At 37.6% G+C, this 17,690-nt stretch overlaps 2 protein-coding genes across 2 annotated transcripts; one reads left to right on the top strand and one right to left on the bottom strand.

Annotated features, from left to right (window-relative positions):
* The first annotated feature begins 2,250 nt into the window (after positions 1-2,250).
* On the top strand, positions 2,251-3,190 carry LOC111333813 (uncharacterized). Its single transcript, XM_022939434.2, has one exon. It carries the CDS (start codon positions 2,374-2,376, stop codon positions 2,830-2,832), a length of 459 nt encoding a protein of 152 aa, XP_022795169.2. The 5' UTR covers positions 2,251-2,373; the 3' UTR covers positions 2,833-3,190.
* Positions 3,191-3,731: 541 nt separating this feature from the next.
* On the bottom strand, positions 3,732-17,374 carry LOC111333807 (uncharacterized). The gene is made up of 11 exons (XM_022939430.2): positions 17,009-17,374; positions 16,590-16,676; positions 13,108-13,170; positions 12,613-12,691; positions 10,833-10,975; positions 10,103-10,207; positions 9,230-9,341; positions 8,413-8,515; positions 7,975-8,031; positions 6,842-6,936; positions 3,732-5,484 (listed from the first exon to the last, which is right to left on the bottom strand). Exons 1-11 carry the CDS (start codon positions 17,081-17,083, stop codon positions 5,393-5,395), a joined length of 1,011 nt encoding a protein of 336 aa, XP_022795165.1. The 5' UTR covers positions 17,084-17,374; the 3' UTR covers positions 3,732-5,392.
* Between the last annotated feature and the right edge of the window lie 316 nt (positions 17,375-17,690).

Here is a 17,690-nt window from a genome sequence, read left to right as displayed (position 1 = left end):
GGTGGCAAATTCTCCTCACTTATTTTAAGACCATGAGTATTGGTCCGGCCGGGGACCATGAGTATTGGTCCGTCTTGAGTTCAACTTCAGTTGGAAGGACGACGGATGTAGCAACACAGCTATTGTCCCGGACGAAGATTCAGTCGTATATGGAGCTCTGTACTCCTCTAATAAGCAAGGTATGGCTAATATGGATGAAGCCGAGGGCGACAGATTGAAGAGGCTAAGCTAGTGTTTATGTTGAGAAAGAAGGTGATGAAATGGTACAAGCGACTACGTATCAGGGAAGGGAAGAATTCACAAAAGCAGGGCTTCTTCCGAGTGAGACTTAATTCAATGAAATGTTGGAGAGAAGATATTCTACCAATAGGATACGCTGACTATTTGAGAAGTTTGAAGAAAGAAGCAATTCATTTGAATTAAATCGTAAAATCAATTTAAATTAGCAACCATTGGAACAAAGTTCGGCCCGGTCATCATTTAACGCCTCAGGGGAGGGGTCGGGGAATTTTGGTTGTGTCACAATTAAATTTATTTTATCCCCTCCTTCCTCCCCCTCAAGCTGTGAAGTATTTTATAGTCCTTCCTTTATACTCTATTAGCGACGGCTAATTGGCCCTCCTTTCCTCCTGAAGACCATGTGATGATACCTTCTCCCCCCCCCGTTCTTCGCTCAAGAACTCGCTACTCAGCTGAGTCTGCGATTAAGAACAGCACTTAGCGCGGTCGTGAAGAAGCAAACTTCTTGATTTATGCTGGGAGGTGGTTTCTAGCTATGTAAAAGACCAGTGAGTGCTTTTTGTCTACAACAATAACAAATAAAAAGCATACGCCACGCCCAATTGGTCTCTTGTGCAGATTTAAATGCATTTAACATCTCTCTCTTTTTCACCGACCCTCTCCTATTACAGAACTGGCTTTGTAGACCGTGACTTGTTCTAATCTACCAGACTCTTGGTCTAAACTTTTTGATTCGCTTTCAGCGGCATGGAGGGAAAAGTGATGTACCTCGCTCACGGCTCAAATTCGAGCTCAAGACTGAATGGCCGGACGTGGTGCGGTGTTCGACCCGTGCGAGGGTGCTGTGCTTCGAAGATTTCGTCTTGAATTCAACTTCAGTTGGAAGGAAGATGGCTATGGAAGAGCAAATATTGTCCCTGGCGAAAATTCAGTGGTGTATGGAGCTCTGTACTCCTGTGATAAGCAAGGTATAGCTAATATGGATGAAGTCGAGGGAGAAAAAGGAAGGAGAATAGGTTCAAGTTGAAAAAGAAACTAGTGAAGTGGAACAAGCAACCACTTATCAGGCGAAGGAAGAAGTCATAATGATACGGTGGCCCACAAGTGCACACCGAATTCAAAAACTCTACGCCGAATTCCAAATGCCCACACCAAATTCAAATTGCTCACACCGAATTCTAAATCTCCACACCGAATTCTAAATCTCCACACCGAATTCTAAATCTCCACACCGAATTCTAAATCTCCACAACGAATTCTAAATCTCCACACCGAATTCTAAATCTCCACGCCGAATTCTAAATCTCCACGCCGAATTGCTCACACCGAATTCCAAATGAATTCGGTGTGAGCAATTTGAATTGAATTTGGTGTGGGCATTTGAAATTCGGCGTAGAGGTTTTGAATTCGGTGTGCACTTGTGGGCCACCGTATAATAAGAACAGGGCTTCGTCTCTATTAACTCTGGTCCCAGCGAGACGTATCGGAATGAAATGCTAGAGGGAGAGGACATTCTTCTTGTAGAACACGCTGATGATTTGAAAAGTTTGAAAAAAGGAGGAACGGCGTTAAATTAAATTTTATGATCAAGTAATCGAAATCAAAATCAGCAGCCATTGAAACATTGCTAATTAATGCATTTATTCTTAATTCTTCATCATCTCTATAGACCGGTCATTATTTATCGCCGCAGCGGCGGAGGGGGTGGGGGGTGTCGAAGGATTTTGGCTTAGTAAAAAAAAAAAAGAAATTTATCTGATCTCTGATAAGTCTCAGCAGTATCATACTGACCCCCCTGAAAAAATAAATGACAGTCCCCGTCTTATACTCTGTTAGGGACGACTTGTCCCCCTTACGTTCCCTCTGAAAGCCATGACTTCCCTCCCATCCCCCCCACCGGACGATGAATAGCAATTTGTTTTGCAAGTTGGAGCATGCAACGCGAACGCGCGTGAAAATCAGCAAAGAAAATTTCTCGCGAAGTTGTCTCGTGTTTCTCGCAAACGTCGTGTCACGCAATCGTATTTCGATTAGTCACAAAAGAAATTCTATCTACTGGACCACATGAGTTAAAACGTCGTTTACTCGAAGAGTTCTCACATCCTAACTCAAAGAATCGCAGAAATTAATGTCATGGATGAGAAAGAGATCTACTTCGGCTTCGCGTCAAGCTTGAGTGAAAGAAAAATGGCCGAACGGGGCGCGAAGTTTTTCTCGCGTGAGAGTGCTGTTCTTCGAGGTTTTCGGCTCGAATTTAGTACCAACTGGAAAGAGGACGGTTATGGGTACGCAAACATTGTTCCCGAAGAAGGATCAGTTGTTCATGGAGCTTTATATGTTTGTGAACAGGGAAGCATGGCCAGTATGGATCGCGAGCATGTTGTGGAAGGGAATTGTTTCCGAAGAGTGACTGTTACGGTAGAGAAGAAGATTGGTGAGTTGGTATCAGCTAATACATATATAGCTAATGATCAGTTTGTTCAGCAAGGGCTTCGTCCAAGCGAAGTTTACTTGAACGAAATTCTTGAAGGTGAAGATATTATTCCGAAGGAGCATGCAGAGTTTATACGAAGCTTCATGAAAGCGAAATGAGCCCGTCGTCTTCACAGTAACACTTTGGGTGAGCGTTGCGTGACATCCACAGGAACAGCTGAGAACGGCCTAGTTCTAATTGTTCTTTCTTCCCCTCCAGCTGCTAAACATCTTGTGAATTAGCTATAAAAATTTGGTGTTAGGTCACGATAACAATTCTACCTGATAAGTTTCTCCAAGTTTGAGTTCTCTCGTTACCTTTTCACTGGATAATGTAGTTGCGGGTTATTAATATCTCCAGTGCCGTACAGTTAGTCTATAATCTGGGTCGTACACATGAATTAGTAGAGGGGTTTATTTATTTTCAAAGTTTTGTGTAGCTTGTGAAAACAATCCCAGTAAAATCTAATTAATTTGATGTGGTTCTTGCATGGCTTACATGATTCAGCTTAATGTACCCACTCCACCAGCAGCAAGAATTCTAGATATTTGCGTGCCTTAGAACCCTTACATGTTTTCGTTTTTTTCCACTGCAAAAATGGTAGTGGCCAGCAATTTTACCCCTACCCCCTTGACTCTCAGTTTGCCACTTAAATTGCATTTGAAATCTTATATTCTTCCAACTTTTGTCATCCCAACTTTCAAAATCTGAACCCTTCACACACTAACATAGGTTTACTGTACACATTCTCCATACTGTTCTCTATACATTTCCTAAGGTGCTGACAAGGAGAATTTGTTTAACAATCAAGAGCTTCTTAAGTTGGTGATCATTTCCTTTATTCTCGTGATTCTGGGGTGTGAATGTGAGGTCACTCTTGGGGGTCAACAAAACTTGACACCAACTGGACCTAGTGGGGCCTGTAAAGAGGTTGTTGTTACATGAATTTTCATGGAGTTTAAACAGTAAATGACAAAAAATCATTTCTCTATGACCAACTCTAGATTAACAAATGACATTTTTCATTAAAAACATCAGTCTTTTCTTTAATAAACAAGAAGCACTATTCACAAAGCAACTAATTAAGTTATGGGTATTTTTGTTTTTTTTTTGGGCAATGACTATGTTATTACCAAAACTGTAGAGATTTTTTTTCACGTTTTGTTGAAGTATCCATGAGTAGAGTACAGTGAGCAAATAACTTAGTCACAACTCTTGTATGTAGAAGATTATAACAGTAAAGACCAGTCAGCCATGTTGATAGAGATTTACTTGTCAAAGATAATGGTGGTTTTCAAGTTAACTGTTTTTCAACTTGGCCAGTCTCTATGTATAAGGTTTAACTTAAAATTCTTCTCTGGACTAGAGAAGCTGTGAATACAGCCATACACATCAATTGTTCCTTTGACAACATAAGGCCATTGAAAGAAGTTTCCTTCTTACCAAATATTTAAATAAGCTCCGTGGCTATTTACACAAGAACTCGACCTCCACTTATTTTGCATTCAATTATGATTAACCATAATCATAACCATAAGCAGGGGGGGGGGGAGAGGAGGGAAGGATAGTCCCCATACCCCTGGACAAAGATAGTCTGTTCACAGACCTACCAATCTCTTAATCTCTTACATCATTGTCAAGACTGTAAGAAAATCAAAAATCACAGGTATTTAAGCAACATAATGAGATTTAGCTGAGGGAAACGAAGGGGATGGAGTTAAAAAGAGCAGAAAACCTTTAAAGAAAGAGTAGATGAACATATTATGCAAGGCTTGAAAAAAGTGTTTCAGCTGGTGCTGGTCAAGTCGTCTCATTAAAATGTATTTTTGCTCCAACATGACCTTTTTTCGCTTATCAATTTCCATTTTGTCATGTCTTAATAAACCCCTGTTGCCCCTCCTTGAACCAAATATATTTACCATGCTTTTATTGTACATGCAGCCTTTCAAAGCAGGGGAAGTGGTGCAACTGTATCTCACCCTGAACTCTGCTTGGAATTAAATTCTTCCTTGCATGTGTAAACAACCTGACTAAATATCTGGCCATCCAAGGAGTTGAAAGGACAAAACGTGTGAAACAATAGCATGTGAAGTCGATACATTAACTCAATATCTGCATCAGCTATTGCATTTACCATGTCAATTTCAAAGTCTGCTTAGTTTCCAAGCCCCTTGTCGGACTGTGTAGTGTTCTCAAACTCTTGCAAACTCAGGGAGTTGTCTCTTTTATAGATCGTTAAAAAAAAGTATAATTATAAAACAATTATTGACTTTGATTTGCACATGATATTATGAATTATCAAATCTGGTGTCTGTGTTACCTGTCTCAGCCTTCTTCTTTGTCAATAACTCAGACCCCGGTTTCCTTAATTCATGACATCGCATGCTCAACCTCCTCCAAAAATTGCTTCTTGTCCATTGAGCAGTTCTTATTTGGAGCCACATCATGCGATACCTGCATTTATATCACCCAACACCACAATTTACTATCAAGCTTAGTTTATCTCTTTTATCTTCATTCCTCCTTACAAGTTAAGTCCACTGAATACACAACTTTTCAGCATCCAATCTGTACTATTAATCCTTGACTCAGAATACGCTTTGCTGAAAGCCTCCTGAAAATCATCAGTTGTTTCCTGAGTGCAATGTTTTCTCTGTGCACTGCAGCATTTTCCAAATGCTACCTTATCTCCCCATACTCTGTGACTCCATGACTGGGTGGTCCAAGTTTAAACACACCCACACTGTGGTCCTTGGACGCTGTTACTAAATCTGTGGGGTTATTAAGGAAACAAAATAACTGCATATTATTTTAACAAATAACACTTTGTTCTTTAAAATTAGTCTTCACCCCTTGGGTTCCACTTTGTTTGAATGTGTAAAATTCTATGACTTTCCAAGACCTCCACACCTTTTCAAATGTGTTCCATGACCTATGATCAAGACTTTCCTCGTTAAATAACATGAAATCATTTTTTCAATCCAGATGTTTCTTGTTAATTGTTTTGGTTTTCTCAAGATACCCTAAAGTAATTTTCAATGACCTCCAGGATTTAACTCAGTTTTGTTTCATCAAAAGTGTTAATCAGAGTTCTTTTCCGAAAAAATGAGTGGAAAATGTGTGGAAACAATATCAACTTCGTCATCCACTTTTACAAACTTAAGGAAAGAAAAGAATGTTTGCCTGGAGAATTATGTAGTGTAAACACAATTACAGCAATCCTTTTAACATGGAAATGCAATAAAGTGGAAGTTGTTTGGTAACCTAGTAGCATTCAGGTCATGCTCAAGCTTATCAAGTGTCCACCATTTTATTTTATAACATAAGCAAAGTAAAGCACGTGCTCTGATTGGTCAATTCAGCATCACCCATTTGCCCATGGGTGTACGCTGCTGATGTGAGCAAATGCATAGACAATTTTTCCGCACGGGTTTGTATTTTCTGGTTGCGTAAGATTTGTTAAATAAAAAGGAACTCTGTAGCTGCGGTGTATCAATGTTATGTTATAAAACAAAATAATGGTAAACACCACAGCGTACACTATTGAGTTAAGGATGCACTTGGGAGGTTTGCTAAGCACTCAAGAAGCTAGAGTCGCTCTTGGCTATCGCCTCGTGCGACCCTTACACTTCTTTCGTGCTTAGCAACCTCCCGCGCGCATCCATAACTCAATACTGTACGCTGTGGTGTTTACCATTTGTTAACTATGGAACAATCAGCAAGAACAACTTGAGGGAAGTTGAGAGTATCTTCTACCAGTTTGGAATTTTACAAAATAATAAAGTTTCTTTGTTATAATTTAATTGTGTTATCATTTCCAGTGAATTTTAAAGGGAGTTGGTAAAGGTAACATATAGTCAGTTAAAGGAGTCAAGGGGGGGGGGGGGGGGGTTATAATTATAATTGAATGGGGATCAGTGTTTTGTCATAACCTGCCAAATACTCTTCACATGTGTACAGAAAAATAACCTGTACAATCGAAATTTAGCTTGGCTATGTTGTAGCCAGCAAACTCTCTGATCTCCATTAAAAAAATATTTAAACAACTTGGAAAATGAACTGAAACAAAATTAATGCAAAGGGTAGACAATTATGTCATGCATCTTCAAAACAACAACATAAGGATACATTCATCGTAAGGTGAAATGTCAATATCTTCTACATCATCTGAATGGCAGAAGAGGTCCTCTACAAACTCGTGGTGATCAGGGAATCTTCTGTATCTACAAAATACATATCAGTTTGCAGTACTGTCAGTAACAGTCATTGTTACAGTATAATTATACTTCAGAAAATTAGACAGACAACCAAGTGAGATTACCCAATTTTCCTGAAGGTGAAAATTAAGTCTGTTCACAACCCTTCTCTCTGTGACGGCAGAGCAAATCCTTGAGCATGAAAATTAATGACTAAGGATATAATTGTGACTGAAGAGAATGCCTGAATGCCGTACCTCCCCTCCCCCCTCTCAGAATAATTTATATCCTCAAGTTTCCCTGACAGTTCATTAGTTAAACTCCTGAGTCCAAGCACTGTGAAAGTAAAAAGTCTTCCTGGAGTGGAGCACACAACACAACAATGCAGCCAGGCTTTAACCTGTGACCTTTGAACTGGGGGAGAGTGTGCTGACCACTCATAGCCACCCCAGATGGACACATGCAACAACTATAATCTCAAAGGGGGAATACAAAAAGGTGTAAATAGCACAAAGAGTGATGTGAACAACGAATTGAAGCCAAATTGTTAACCCTAATAGTTCACTGGACCATTGTCATAATCCCGGGTGGACAGAGGTACAAGCACTGAGAGTGTCTGACGCGGATGTCATTACACATGTCGTGACATCGCGTCACGATTATGTTCGCAATGTATTGTGGTTAGAAAAAAAAAAAAGAATGAGCACGCCTTTAAGATGGCATGGTAATGTTATTGTTATTAAATGTTGTTTTTTTGGAAACGAGCCTTTATTCTGTCTCGAATGATTGAGCGAACCGCGAACTACAAGAACTACAACAGATTGTTAAAATTTGAATATTCTACAAGTGTCAAGTGTCTTGCCAAGGAACACAACACAATTTGACGTCCCAGTCAGATTCTTGACATAGAAGTTAAGCAAACTACTGCGGTAACTCTTGAACAACCACCCTCCCACCCCTCCCCCATCCACTATACCTACTAAAAATAAAGGTAAAAATAAAGGTAAAAAATATAACAGCAAAAATTTAATGTAGTAACTGAACTATAATTATGTGAAGCCTTACTTTCTAATCACTCCTCCATCACAGGCAGTGAAAAGTGTGCTTCCATTGGAAGTGTACCTGAAAAATATAAATCACAATAATACAGGTTGGAAATAATGAATTTAGTGCAGCTTGTTCAGTTAAAACTAAATATCAAATACAAATAACTATAATTAACTGTGTTACTCATGTATAAGTTGACCTTGAATTTAAGACCAAAAAATCAGCCCACAAGAGTCACCCTCAACTTATACACAAGTCATACACAAAGACCTGACCCCAATGAGATCTTTGGAAGTGAAAGTGTTATTAAACAGTAAAGCTGGTGTCTTTTCGTGTCTTAATCCATATTTTTTATTAACTAAATTAAATAATAATCATAATCTACATACAGCACAACAAACATACACAGTTCAACAAATTTAAAAGTATACCAATACAAATTGTTTCAACTCATACTTAATTTTCCATAGTGCATCTTTTCCATGCTCTCGCATACGCTCTTGGATTCCAACCTCTGGGACAAAACTTGTCAGAAACTCACCACCAAACATGATAAGACCTAAATCCAGAAATAATTTTACAAATAAAAAATAAATCTGAAACATATAATATACAGAATAATCTTAGAAGTAATGAATATTTCTTGCTGTAGGGAAAGTGTATAGTCAGCTTTGAAAGACAGGTATGATTGGCTTTTTAAAAAGCTTGTGATGCACAATCAAAATCTGCTCCATGACAGTACAGTCTTTCACAGACCAGGATATAGGGGAAAATTTAGAGAGGGAATCCACCAGTCTATCAAAATTTCTTACAGCTTTATCATTAACACCCCTTCAGTTCCTAATTACAAATAAAAATGATCTTATGAAGACCACATGTGAACAAAAAAAAAAAAAACCTTCCATCACCAGTTGACAGACCTTAAAATTATTGTGTAATCAAATGGCGATGAGTGAAATTAGGAAATAATTTCATGCGCGCTTTGTCAAAATTCTGATAATTTCCCAAGCCTTTAGGTGAGGGAAAATTAATTATCAGAATTTTGACAAAATGCTGGTACGCTTCCAAAACGCAGGTACACTTCCAATGGAAGCACACTAAAATCTGCTTACGAACCAGGGAAATGTTGTGTGGAAATAACACCAAATTCTCTGAACCAATCAACAGAGAAATAATATTAACATCCCTTGGGAGAAAATGACATTTAGATCTGATGAACTGAAGGTTGGCCCTCCTGTGGTAAAAGATGTAAAGCAGCAAGAAACTGTCTTACTATAGAATCCATCATCAGCCATTGAACCAAAGGGTTCTGGTGTGGGGGCAGCTGTGTTCAACATGGAGCCTATCTCAGTACTTTGTAGAGTGCGTCCATCTATTGTTGACACCTGAAGAATTAACAAATAAACAGTGGTTTAGTATAGTCGGTGGTCTCACCAACCACTACCAGCTATCATGTGAGTCCACAACAAATTTTGACAACTGTGATGATAAACATCGTGATTATAGATAAGTCAGTACTGGCTTAAAAAATTGCTAGACCACTCTTGATTTGGTTTTTACCATGATAACAGTGTCTACCAAAACTTACAACTCTTTCAATGTGTGACCGCTGCATGACACATTGCTGTGACATAGCAACATTGTTTGTACTTTTATCACCAATCACAGATTGGCCAATCAGATTGCGATGTTACTGCCAATCATAATAAAAATGATTAAAGGAAGAATAGGGGAATCAAATTATTCTTAGTATTTTAGAACATTCACTATTTCTAGTATTCATTACAAGATCAATACTGCTATATGCACATACATATTCAAAAACATCCCAATAGAAATTCATAGTTTTTTTCTCCCCAACCAAACAGTTTACTAGTTTCTTCTGCAAAATTAAACAACAAAGAGAAATTTCACACTTCTAAATAAATCCAACTGAATGCTGTATGGTTTTGGTCTATTGCACAAGTCATGGAAATTTGAAAATACATTGCATCAAGAGGAACAATAGAGGTACCTTAAACAACCCGGCCCTAATAAAGACATGACTGTGCCTAACAATACTACCAGAAAGCCCCAGCTAGAGATGGGAGGTCTTTCTCAGCACAAACTAGTCAAGTATTTCCAGGCTGCATTTGAGTTCTAGTACCTTTGCAGTGCCATCAATAGCAACTGATAACAGGGCATTTTGTCCTTTGCACCATGGCCAGCTCTCATGAAGAAACATCACATCACGAATGACATTATTATGAAGCTAAAAAGAGAAGGGATAAATATTTCATTGCCCAATTCATGCAAAACGTGTGTACTGATTACTAAAACAAATATCCATATATCTTGATCCAAATTAAAAATATTTGAAAGCAAATTGGGTTAGGTCTAATTGCAGCCTTGTTGCCCATTACTGGTACTGCATGCTGATTAAGAGCTTAGCCCATTTCCTGTAGCTTGAAGTCACCAGCAGTGGCCCATATATATGGAAAATTTGATAATGAATCAAAACTCAGCTTATGCTTACTTTTACACACCTTCTAAATATCTAATGCTGATGGTATTAATTATTAATACCAATTATTAATAATAAATCATTAATATCAATTATTAATAATAAATTATTGATAATTATTATTAATAACAACTGTTATTAGTTATCAATTAATTGATCTATTAATATTCTAAATATCTAATGGATACACAAGGAATACTGTTACTGGTCTGTCTGACCACATCCAGCTGAGGTCAACACAGGCATGGGACTTCCAAGAAAGCAAAAACCAACCAAATGCCTAGTATATAGTTTCATTTATTTTGTGTCTAACAAAATTTTGGGTTTTTCTTCTGTTGTCAAGAAGGATGGTACTTAGAAAAGAATAACTTACATCATAAATAAAATCCAACGGCAGAGGCATTCTGAGGTCAAAAATGGACAAGCCACGTCCATTAACACAACAGCATGCCGCAATGTTAGGACCTGCCTGGATATCCACCGCTAAACCAGTTCGATCTGGACCATTATACACACCTGAGGGAAAAAATTAACAGAAATGCAAACAACAACTAAAATTTTTGGGAAAAAACTTCAAACCTTAAGTTTACATAATTATTAATAATATTAAGCAGTACCTCTTTCTCAGTGTAGTCGGTTTAAATTTGTGAATTAAAACAAATCAATAGAAAAATAAATAAATATAATTTATTACATGAGTATATGCAGTGCTGACACCTGAGAGCAAAACCTCTCACTCATGGAGTTCTACGAGTCAATTGCTCAAGCAGGTTGTATTAATTTTGGGAGTTTCCGCTAGTTGAAATATGTTTTCTTGATTTTGCAGCTTAAGAAGCCAATTTGGTGACCGGTGTTTGGTGCATAAGCTGTGACATGCTAATTGCAGCTGCACTTCATGATTGAAAGTTAAAGTTACACAGTCAATCAGGCATACCTTTGCAAAAAGTACGTCACATAGTTGAAAACATAATTATTCTTTTTCCACCAAAATAATGGCTATCCTATTATGCATGACTCTAGTTTATCAAACAATGACTTTTCAAAATTGAGGTTGAAGCCCTGCAAGGAGGCTGTAAGCAGGCGTTTATCATTCACATCGCAGGTTGCATGTTTCTCAAAATAATGCTCGAACATTTAAAATCAATAGGGAGAGATTTGCCAGGGGTCTGGCACTACATGTAACGCCACTGACCATTTGCAGTCCCATGCCAGTTCATGCTGCTCTAGGTCTCTTACAATATACTTTCCCACAGGCCAAGAAATGCTCATACCGAAACCGCAGTGGTCATTGGGGCCAGCCTGCTGACAAGCTACATTTGGTACCTTTCAAGCTTTATATGTGATTGTAAAATTGTTTCTGACTTCTTTCAACTTGTTAAGTAAAGTTTGCTAGAAAAGATGACTATCACATGCAGCCTAGCCTGACAGGGCTGAATAACGAAATGCTAGGTCAGAGGGTATGTGGTCAACAATGCGGGCTCAAATGTGTGAGGTCTAAAATTAACAAAATTAGTGGAAAACAAAAATAAGAAGGGCTGACATTTAAAACCGATCGAGGCAATTTGTTGTCCTCAAAGGCATTTTCCTATTTCCGCAGTTTTTAAGGAGAAAATAAATTTTTGAAAAAATTTAGGGGGTGTACAAAGTTTTTGGAGGTAATGTTCAGTAAGAGAAAAATGGTGTAGAAAACAATCCGTTTTCCACTGCAAAACCAAGAGTATGCACTTACATTATTTAGCTCTGTCACCTAGCCAAAGTATTGTCAGTGGGAAAATAACTCACTTGCTTTTTAACTTACTGTAGCGGCTGCCTTTACTGATTAATAAAGAGATGCGAGAAAACTGTAGTGAAGCAACCACAAGTCTAACAAAATCAGGCTGGTCCATTTATTTAAGGCTTGATAGACGATAACTTGATAAACACGAACTAAAGATCAACAGCAGTTCGATCAAAATCCAACCATACTGACCATCAAAGACTGTTAGGTTCCAACACAAAACACGAGCGTGTTCCTCCTTAAATTCTAGCTACATAAAGATTTTTGTCACGGTCCTAAAGCGGTTCAGCCTGGAGTCCACGTGCGAATCCAAAATACCCGTATAAAGAGATCACGTGGCATAACAAAACTAAAGCTGAGAAGGCATTATACTTACAGTTATCATAAGATACGATTTGCTCCCCTGTTTCCACATCCATAACAACCAGTCTTCTGGCATTTGTCGATGCTAAGATCTGACAGATTAAAATATTACAGAACAAAGATTGTAAAAATTAATAATAAATTAAAATACATGAAAATGTAATAATTAAGTCTACTCAGTAACATTCAGATCCAATAAGCCTGCCAGATGCTCATGAATCTCATGATATATGGATTGTGCATCTTAACAGATTTTAGTCTAAATATTTGAAGTTTTTTATTTTCCATTCCATGCCATATTTTTTCCATTCTTAATTATGCTTTCCTTCAAGCACATTTACAGTTACCAACACCAAAAAAAGTACCACTGAGTCAAAAATGTCAAAATAAAACTGACATGTCTTACTTCAGACAATTTCAACCTTTCACTTCAAGGAGTGAACAAAACATGTTTTGTTCACTCCTTGAATGTTTAGAATTTTCTTTTAAAAAAGTTATCTTTTCTTACCTTATGTCCATCAGTTGTAAATCTAACAGCTTTAATGTTCCTTGCAAGACTCAGAGTGGTCACCTGAGAAAAACAAAAGAAACACTGACAATGAAACTAAAAAATGAAACTGTTACTTTCAAAGGATGATTCATTAGTTGGGAAAGGAGTATAATTGAAAGTGAATCTTGAATTTAACAAAGCGAACAGGTTTTTTTTTTTTTTCAACCAAATTGTGTGATCTATAGTAAGGGGAATTTTAATAGGGTTAACCGTTAGCTATAAAACTGCCAAAAATTTTGCTGTTAAGTTAGACATAAAAACTTTTAGTGGTAAAAGAAGTTAATAATTTAGCTTTAAAAATTTTTTCTATCATCATGCAATGCCATTAGCTGTAAAATGGCCAAAATTTTAACTGTAAGCCATAAAAGCCACCAACTTGTTAAGAACCTCTAGTAAAGCAAAAGGAAAGGTATTATGAATTCTAAATAACAAGCTGAATTACGTTTCATGAGTTTTGATTGGTTCTCATTTATGATAATAAATTATACTTGAGGACAGATTCAAAGATGGTAACTATAGGTCAAGATGGTTTACAAGACAAATGGCCCATTTGAGCTGACACTTAAATCTGGTTTCTGTAGCATGAAGCGACTAGGAGTATTTCTACTCCCCCCTGGATGGAATGCTAGTCTATCACAGGGTTACCGCCTCCTGGTTAGCTCAATGGATAGAGCACCGGACTGTTGTGCAGGAGTTTGAGGGTTCGAGCCCTGGCTGGACCAACACTCAGGGTCTTAAAATAATTGAGAAGAATTTGCTACCTTTCTATAACATCAAGAAATGGTTTGATACTCTAGTCTCAGTCTCGGATAGGGACAAATAAATGGAGGTCCCGTCTCCTGCAGGGTTAGGGGTAGGAGAAGTTAATTTCTCACACACAAGATTACTGTGTGATGGATGTCCTCCCCTGGGGTGGGATGGGGATTTTGGGCACACTTAATTTGGAGCCTCGCTCTGTTGTGTGACCCTCACCACACTCTCATGAAAGTGATTAAATAAATACCCCCAGCATTAAATTTGCCAGTACCCATTTTTATACTCCTGGGTGAAGAGAGGCACTCACTGTGAGAGTAAAGCACCTTTCCCAAGAACACAACACAATGTCCATGGCCAGGGCTCAAACTCGGACCACTCACACCTGAGAGTGATAAGCAATCAATTTCTCCAATTAAGCAGTGTCACCCCTGAACAAAACACTACAGTCATGGGAATAAGCTTAAGGGAAATGATTATGAAGTCAAGAAGCTCTAACTTGATTTTATAACATAGCTTGTAAATTCCAGCAATCAAATTCAGTTGTGCGAGCGTGCTTCAATTTCCCATTGTACACGCTGATAATGTCATCAAACAAATGCTTTGTGAAAAAATATTTTTTCTTGTGAGTGACTTCAACATTTTTCATTGAAAAACAAGGAAAAACTTCTGCAAAAAGTTAAATTAAACATAATTATAGCAACAAATAAACAAGCCGATGAAGATCTGCCTACTTTTTCTTTGGGAATGGATTTTCATAATATTATTATGCATAAATTCATCTGTCAGTTTTTGACCAATTTGGGGCTAGATCATTGAAGTATAGTGAAATACTTTTTCAAAACATAATAAACAATGCAATGAAGTGTAGAAGAGGGAATTTCTGCCTTTTATACATAAGCTACAGCATTGAAAATGTTATAAAACAATTGGTTATGTGTCAGCCATGCATGCACTCAATTGAAGTATTGGGAAGTTTGGAGAGCACTCAAGAAGCTAGATTTACTCTCTGCTGCACCACAAGCAACTCTCATGCATCTTTCATGCTCTCCAAACTTCCCACGTGCTTCAGTTCTCGATTGTTAAAGTAAACAAATTCTCCTTGTAAGTACAAATAGAGATCAATATGGACAATTTGCACTGACGTCAGGGTGTAAAACGTTGACAAAATTTTGCTTCTATATCATATAAATACATTTAATTCCATGTTGCTGTGGGTCTGTACAAGAAAAGGTAGCAGAAAATTACATCACATGACATCAAATGTATAGCTAGAACATTTGTGACACACTGGGCTGCATCCCGTATGCCAATGATTTGTTCTTATTGCATTTTAACTTCATCTGGATCTTTGGCAAAATATTAATTTTTTGGAATCTATTTTGTTAACTACATAGTTTTTAAATAATTATCTAACTTCAAAAGGAATCTTTTGAGGGGAGGGCATAGAGAGAGCTATTGCCTTCGTACTTGAGAAAATGCTTGTGTTTATGACCCAGATCTATTTCCTGCAATTTTTTAATGATAATGAAATGCGATATCAAGTGATACAACAACGTCATCAAAACACATTTAAGTTCAAATGTGACCCAATTGTTTTTGTCATGGTATAGTGTTCTGTTATTTTATCATCAACTGCGGCTAGAGTAAATTACACATCAACGTATACATGTGGCAATTTAACAGTTTGATCAGTTTTTCAATGTCTTTGAATATAACCTTACTCAAACTGGAGTCCAAAAATGAAATACTCAAATATTTGTAATATAGAGGAAAAGGACAGCACTACCTCATTGTGACAATACCAACAGTCTGACACAGCTCACAATACCCTAGATGTAGTTAGCACATGCAGTTCAGGTTGCTTTGATTGTGTAACTTCTAAAATTAATTCTCTTTGACATGGTGATTAAAACTCCTCCTTGAAGCCACCCTAATGTTAAACCATCTTGTTACAATCCTTATCACATTTCAGCTAACCAGCTGTTGCTATAGCAAAAAATATTTTTTCTGTTCTTTTTTTCAATTGAAAAAAAGCTGTTTCAGGGGCATAGGAAGTCATTTTTGGTTTATAACCCAGTTCCATACCTTGTAGGTATAGTGCAGCCGGGGAAGGTAGGGGAAGTCAAGTATTTCCCAGAAAAGTTTGTAAGCCCAGGCTTGCTAGGTTAAAGGGAGCTATATGCCTGCATTTAAAAGACAATAACTGTAAGCCATACCTCTAGTCATGTAAATGTCTATACATATGGGCTACATCTTACCCTTTCCATCTAAGAATCAAAACATCAATTCTCTCTTATGTAAGTCATAAGTTTCTTTCAATTTTAGCTCTGAGAATTTCAGGTTAAGTCAAACAGTATTTCCTTGTTGATATTTTTCTTCCTTCTCATAACCTCCTTGCTCTAAATAGTATTGATAAAGTAACGAGAATTTCATTTTTAATCAGTTCTTGGCTTAAAATAGCGAACACTGTTTTTTCTCCAATGACACGAGTTCCATCGACCTAAAAATTTTCAGAGTGTACTGTTCAACCACATGCTCTCTTTCCATGAGGATTATTTCAGATAAAATATGTAATCAATTTTGGTTTTCATTAAAGAGAAAGATCTTGAAGTAGGAGTGAAAGAACCAAATAAAACCAAAATCATATGATTATCATCAACAGCGTCTATTTTGTAAATACTCACTGGATAACTTCCCAAAAGATGGCATTTCTTTGCACTGTAGACGTTAACTTTTCCATCATACGCACCAGAGCAAAATAAGTAACGATCCTGAAGAACAAAACGTGTTAATTTGATCTGTACCTTCAAGTTGTCTTTTCCAACATGTCAGGCAAAATAAAGGACATATTAACTAAAACACAGTATGGCGTACGGTGTAATCTACAATCAAAAATTAGTTTAGGCTTCGAATCTTCAGTGGAAACAGAGATTTTTTTTTGTCTCATACACGTGTCAACTTCTTATGTATTCAAATAACGACAAAATACCGAATTGAACTCCTGTATGTCATAAGCAACGATTGTACTGAACAATCGTAAAGCGCATGCTACCATCACACATTAACTATCAATAAGTAGCAAATAGTTGAGTTAAATTCTTACCACAGGCGAAAATGCCACTCCTCGTACATATCCTTGATGAAATTTCAAAAATTCTACCTTCGAGTTAAGATCCATATCCTATAATTATGGTGTTGAACCAATCAAGTGATAAAAGACTTCCTCGCCATAATTTTGACAATTTATCTTCTTCTTGCTCCCACTGTCCTGTTCGTCGAATGTTTACTCCACGAAAAATTAACACCCAAAAGAATATAGAGAGATTATCTCATTCAGTATGCCATGTCTTGAGACGAGATTGATAAAGGAGAAGTGATCGTTCGCTTTCGTCGGAATAATTTGTTGATAAATTTTAAGCTATCGGCAATATTTGTGCAAACTTTCTCGGACGAGAGCTAGACCCAGGTAAACCTCGCTTACACTTCAAGCCAAATATGGAGTTAAGAGATGTCACGTAATCCTTTCGTTACTTTCCCCACTTCCGATTTCTTTCTAAACATACGCAAATTATGTGAAGGTGTAGTGTGATCGTCCGGGTGAGTGTAGTCCTGAGAAGGACTGTTGTCGGTGGCAGTGACTGACGTTTCGACAACCTGTGCGGAAGTCATCATCAGAGTCAAGTGAGTGATTGTTGTCAACAATCACTCACTTGACTCTGATGATGACTTCCGCACAGGTTGTCGAAACGTCAGTCACTGCCACCGACAACAGTCCTTCTCAGGAC

Source organism: Stylophora pistillata, chromosome 5, assembly GCF_964205215.1.
Source record: "Stylophora pistillata chromosome 5, jaStyPist1.2, whole genome shotgun sequence".
Lineage (NCBI taxonomy): Eukaryota > Metazoa > Cnidaria > Anthozoa > Scleractinia > Pocilloporidae > Stylophora > Stylophora pistillata.
This window is presented reverse-complemented; position numbering and strand designations above follow the sequence as displayed.

What these genes read in the sequence shown, in the direction of transcription:
- LOC111333813 (XM_022939434.2), top strand. Translation starts at nt 2,374, where the DNA reads ATGGATGAGAAAGAGATCTACTTCGGCTTCGCGTCAAGCTTGAGTGAA.
- LOC111333807 (XM_022939430.2), bottom strand. Translation starts at nt 17,083, where the DNA reads ATGGATCTTAACTCGAAGGTAGAATTTTTGAAATTTCATCAAGGATAT. An exon ending in AATCGTATCTTATGATAACT is followed by an intron (nt 10,976 to 12,612) that starts GTAAGTATAATG and finishes TTTTTCCCTCAG; the next exon opens with GTGTGTATAATGGTCCAGAT. An exon ending in GGCTGATGATGGATTCTATA is followed by an intron (nt 8,516 to 9,229) that starts GTAAGACAGTTT and finishes TTCTGGATTTAG; the next exon opens with GTCTTATCATGTTTGGTGGT.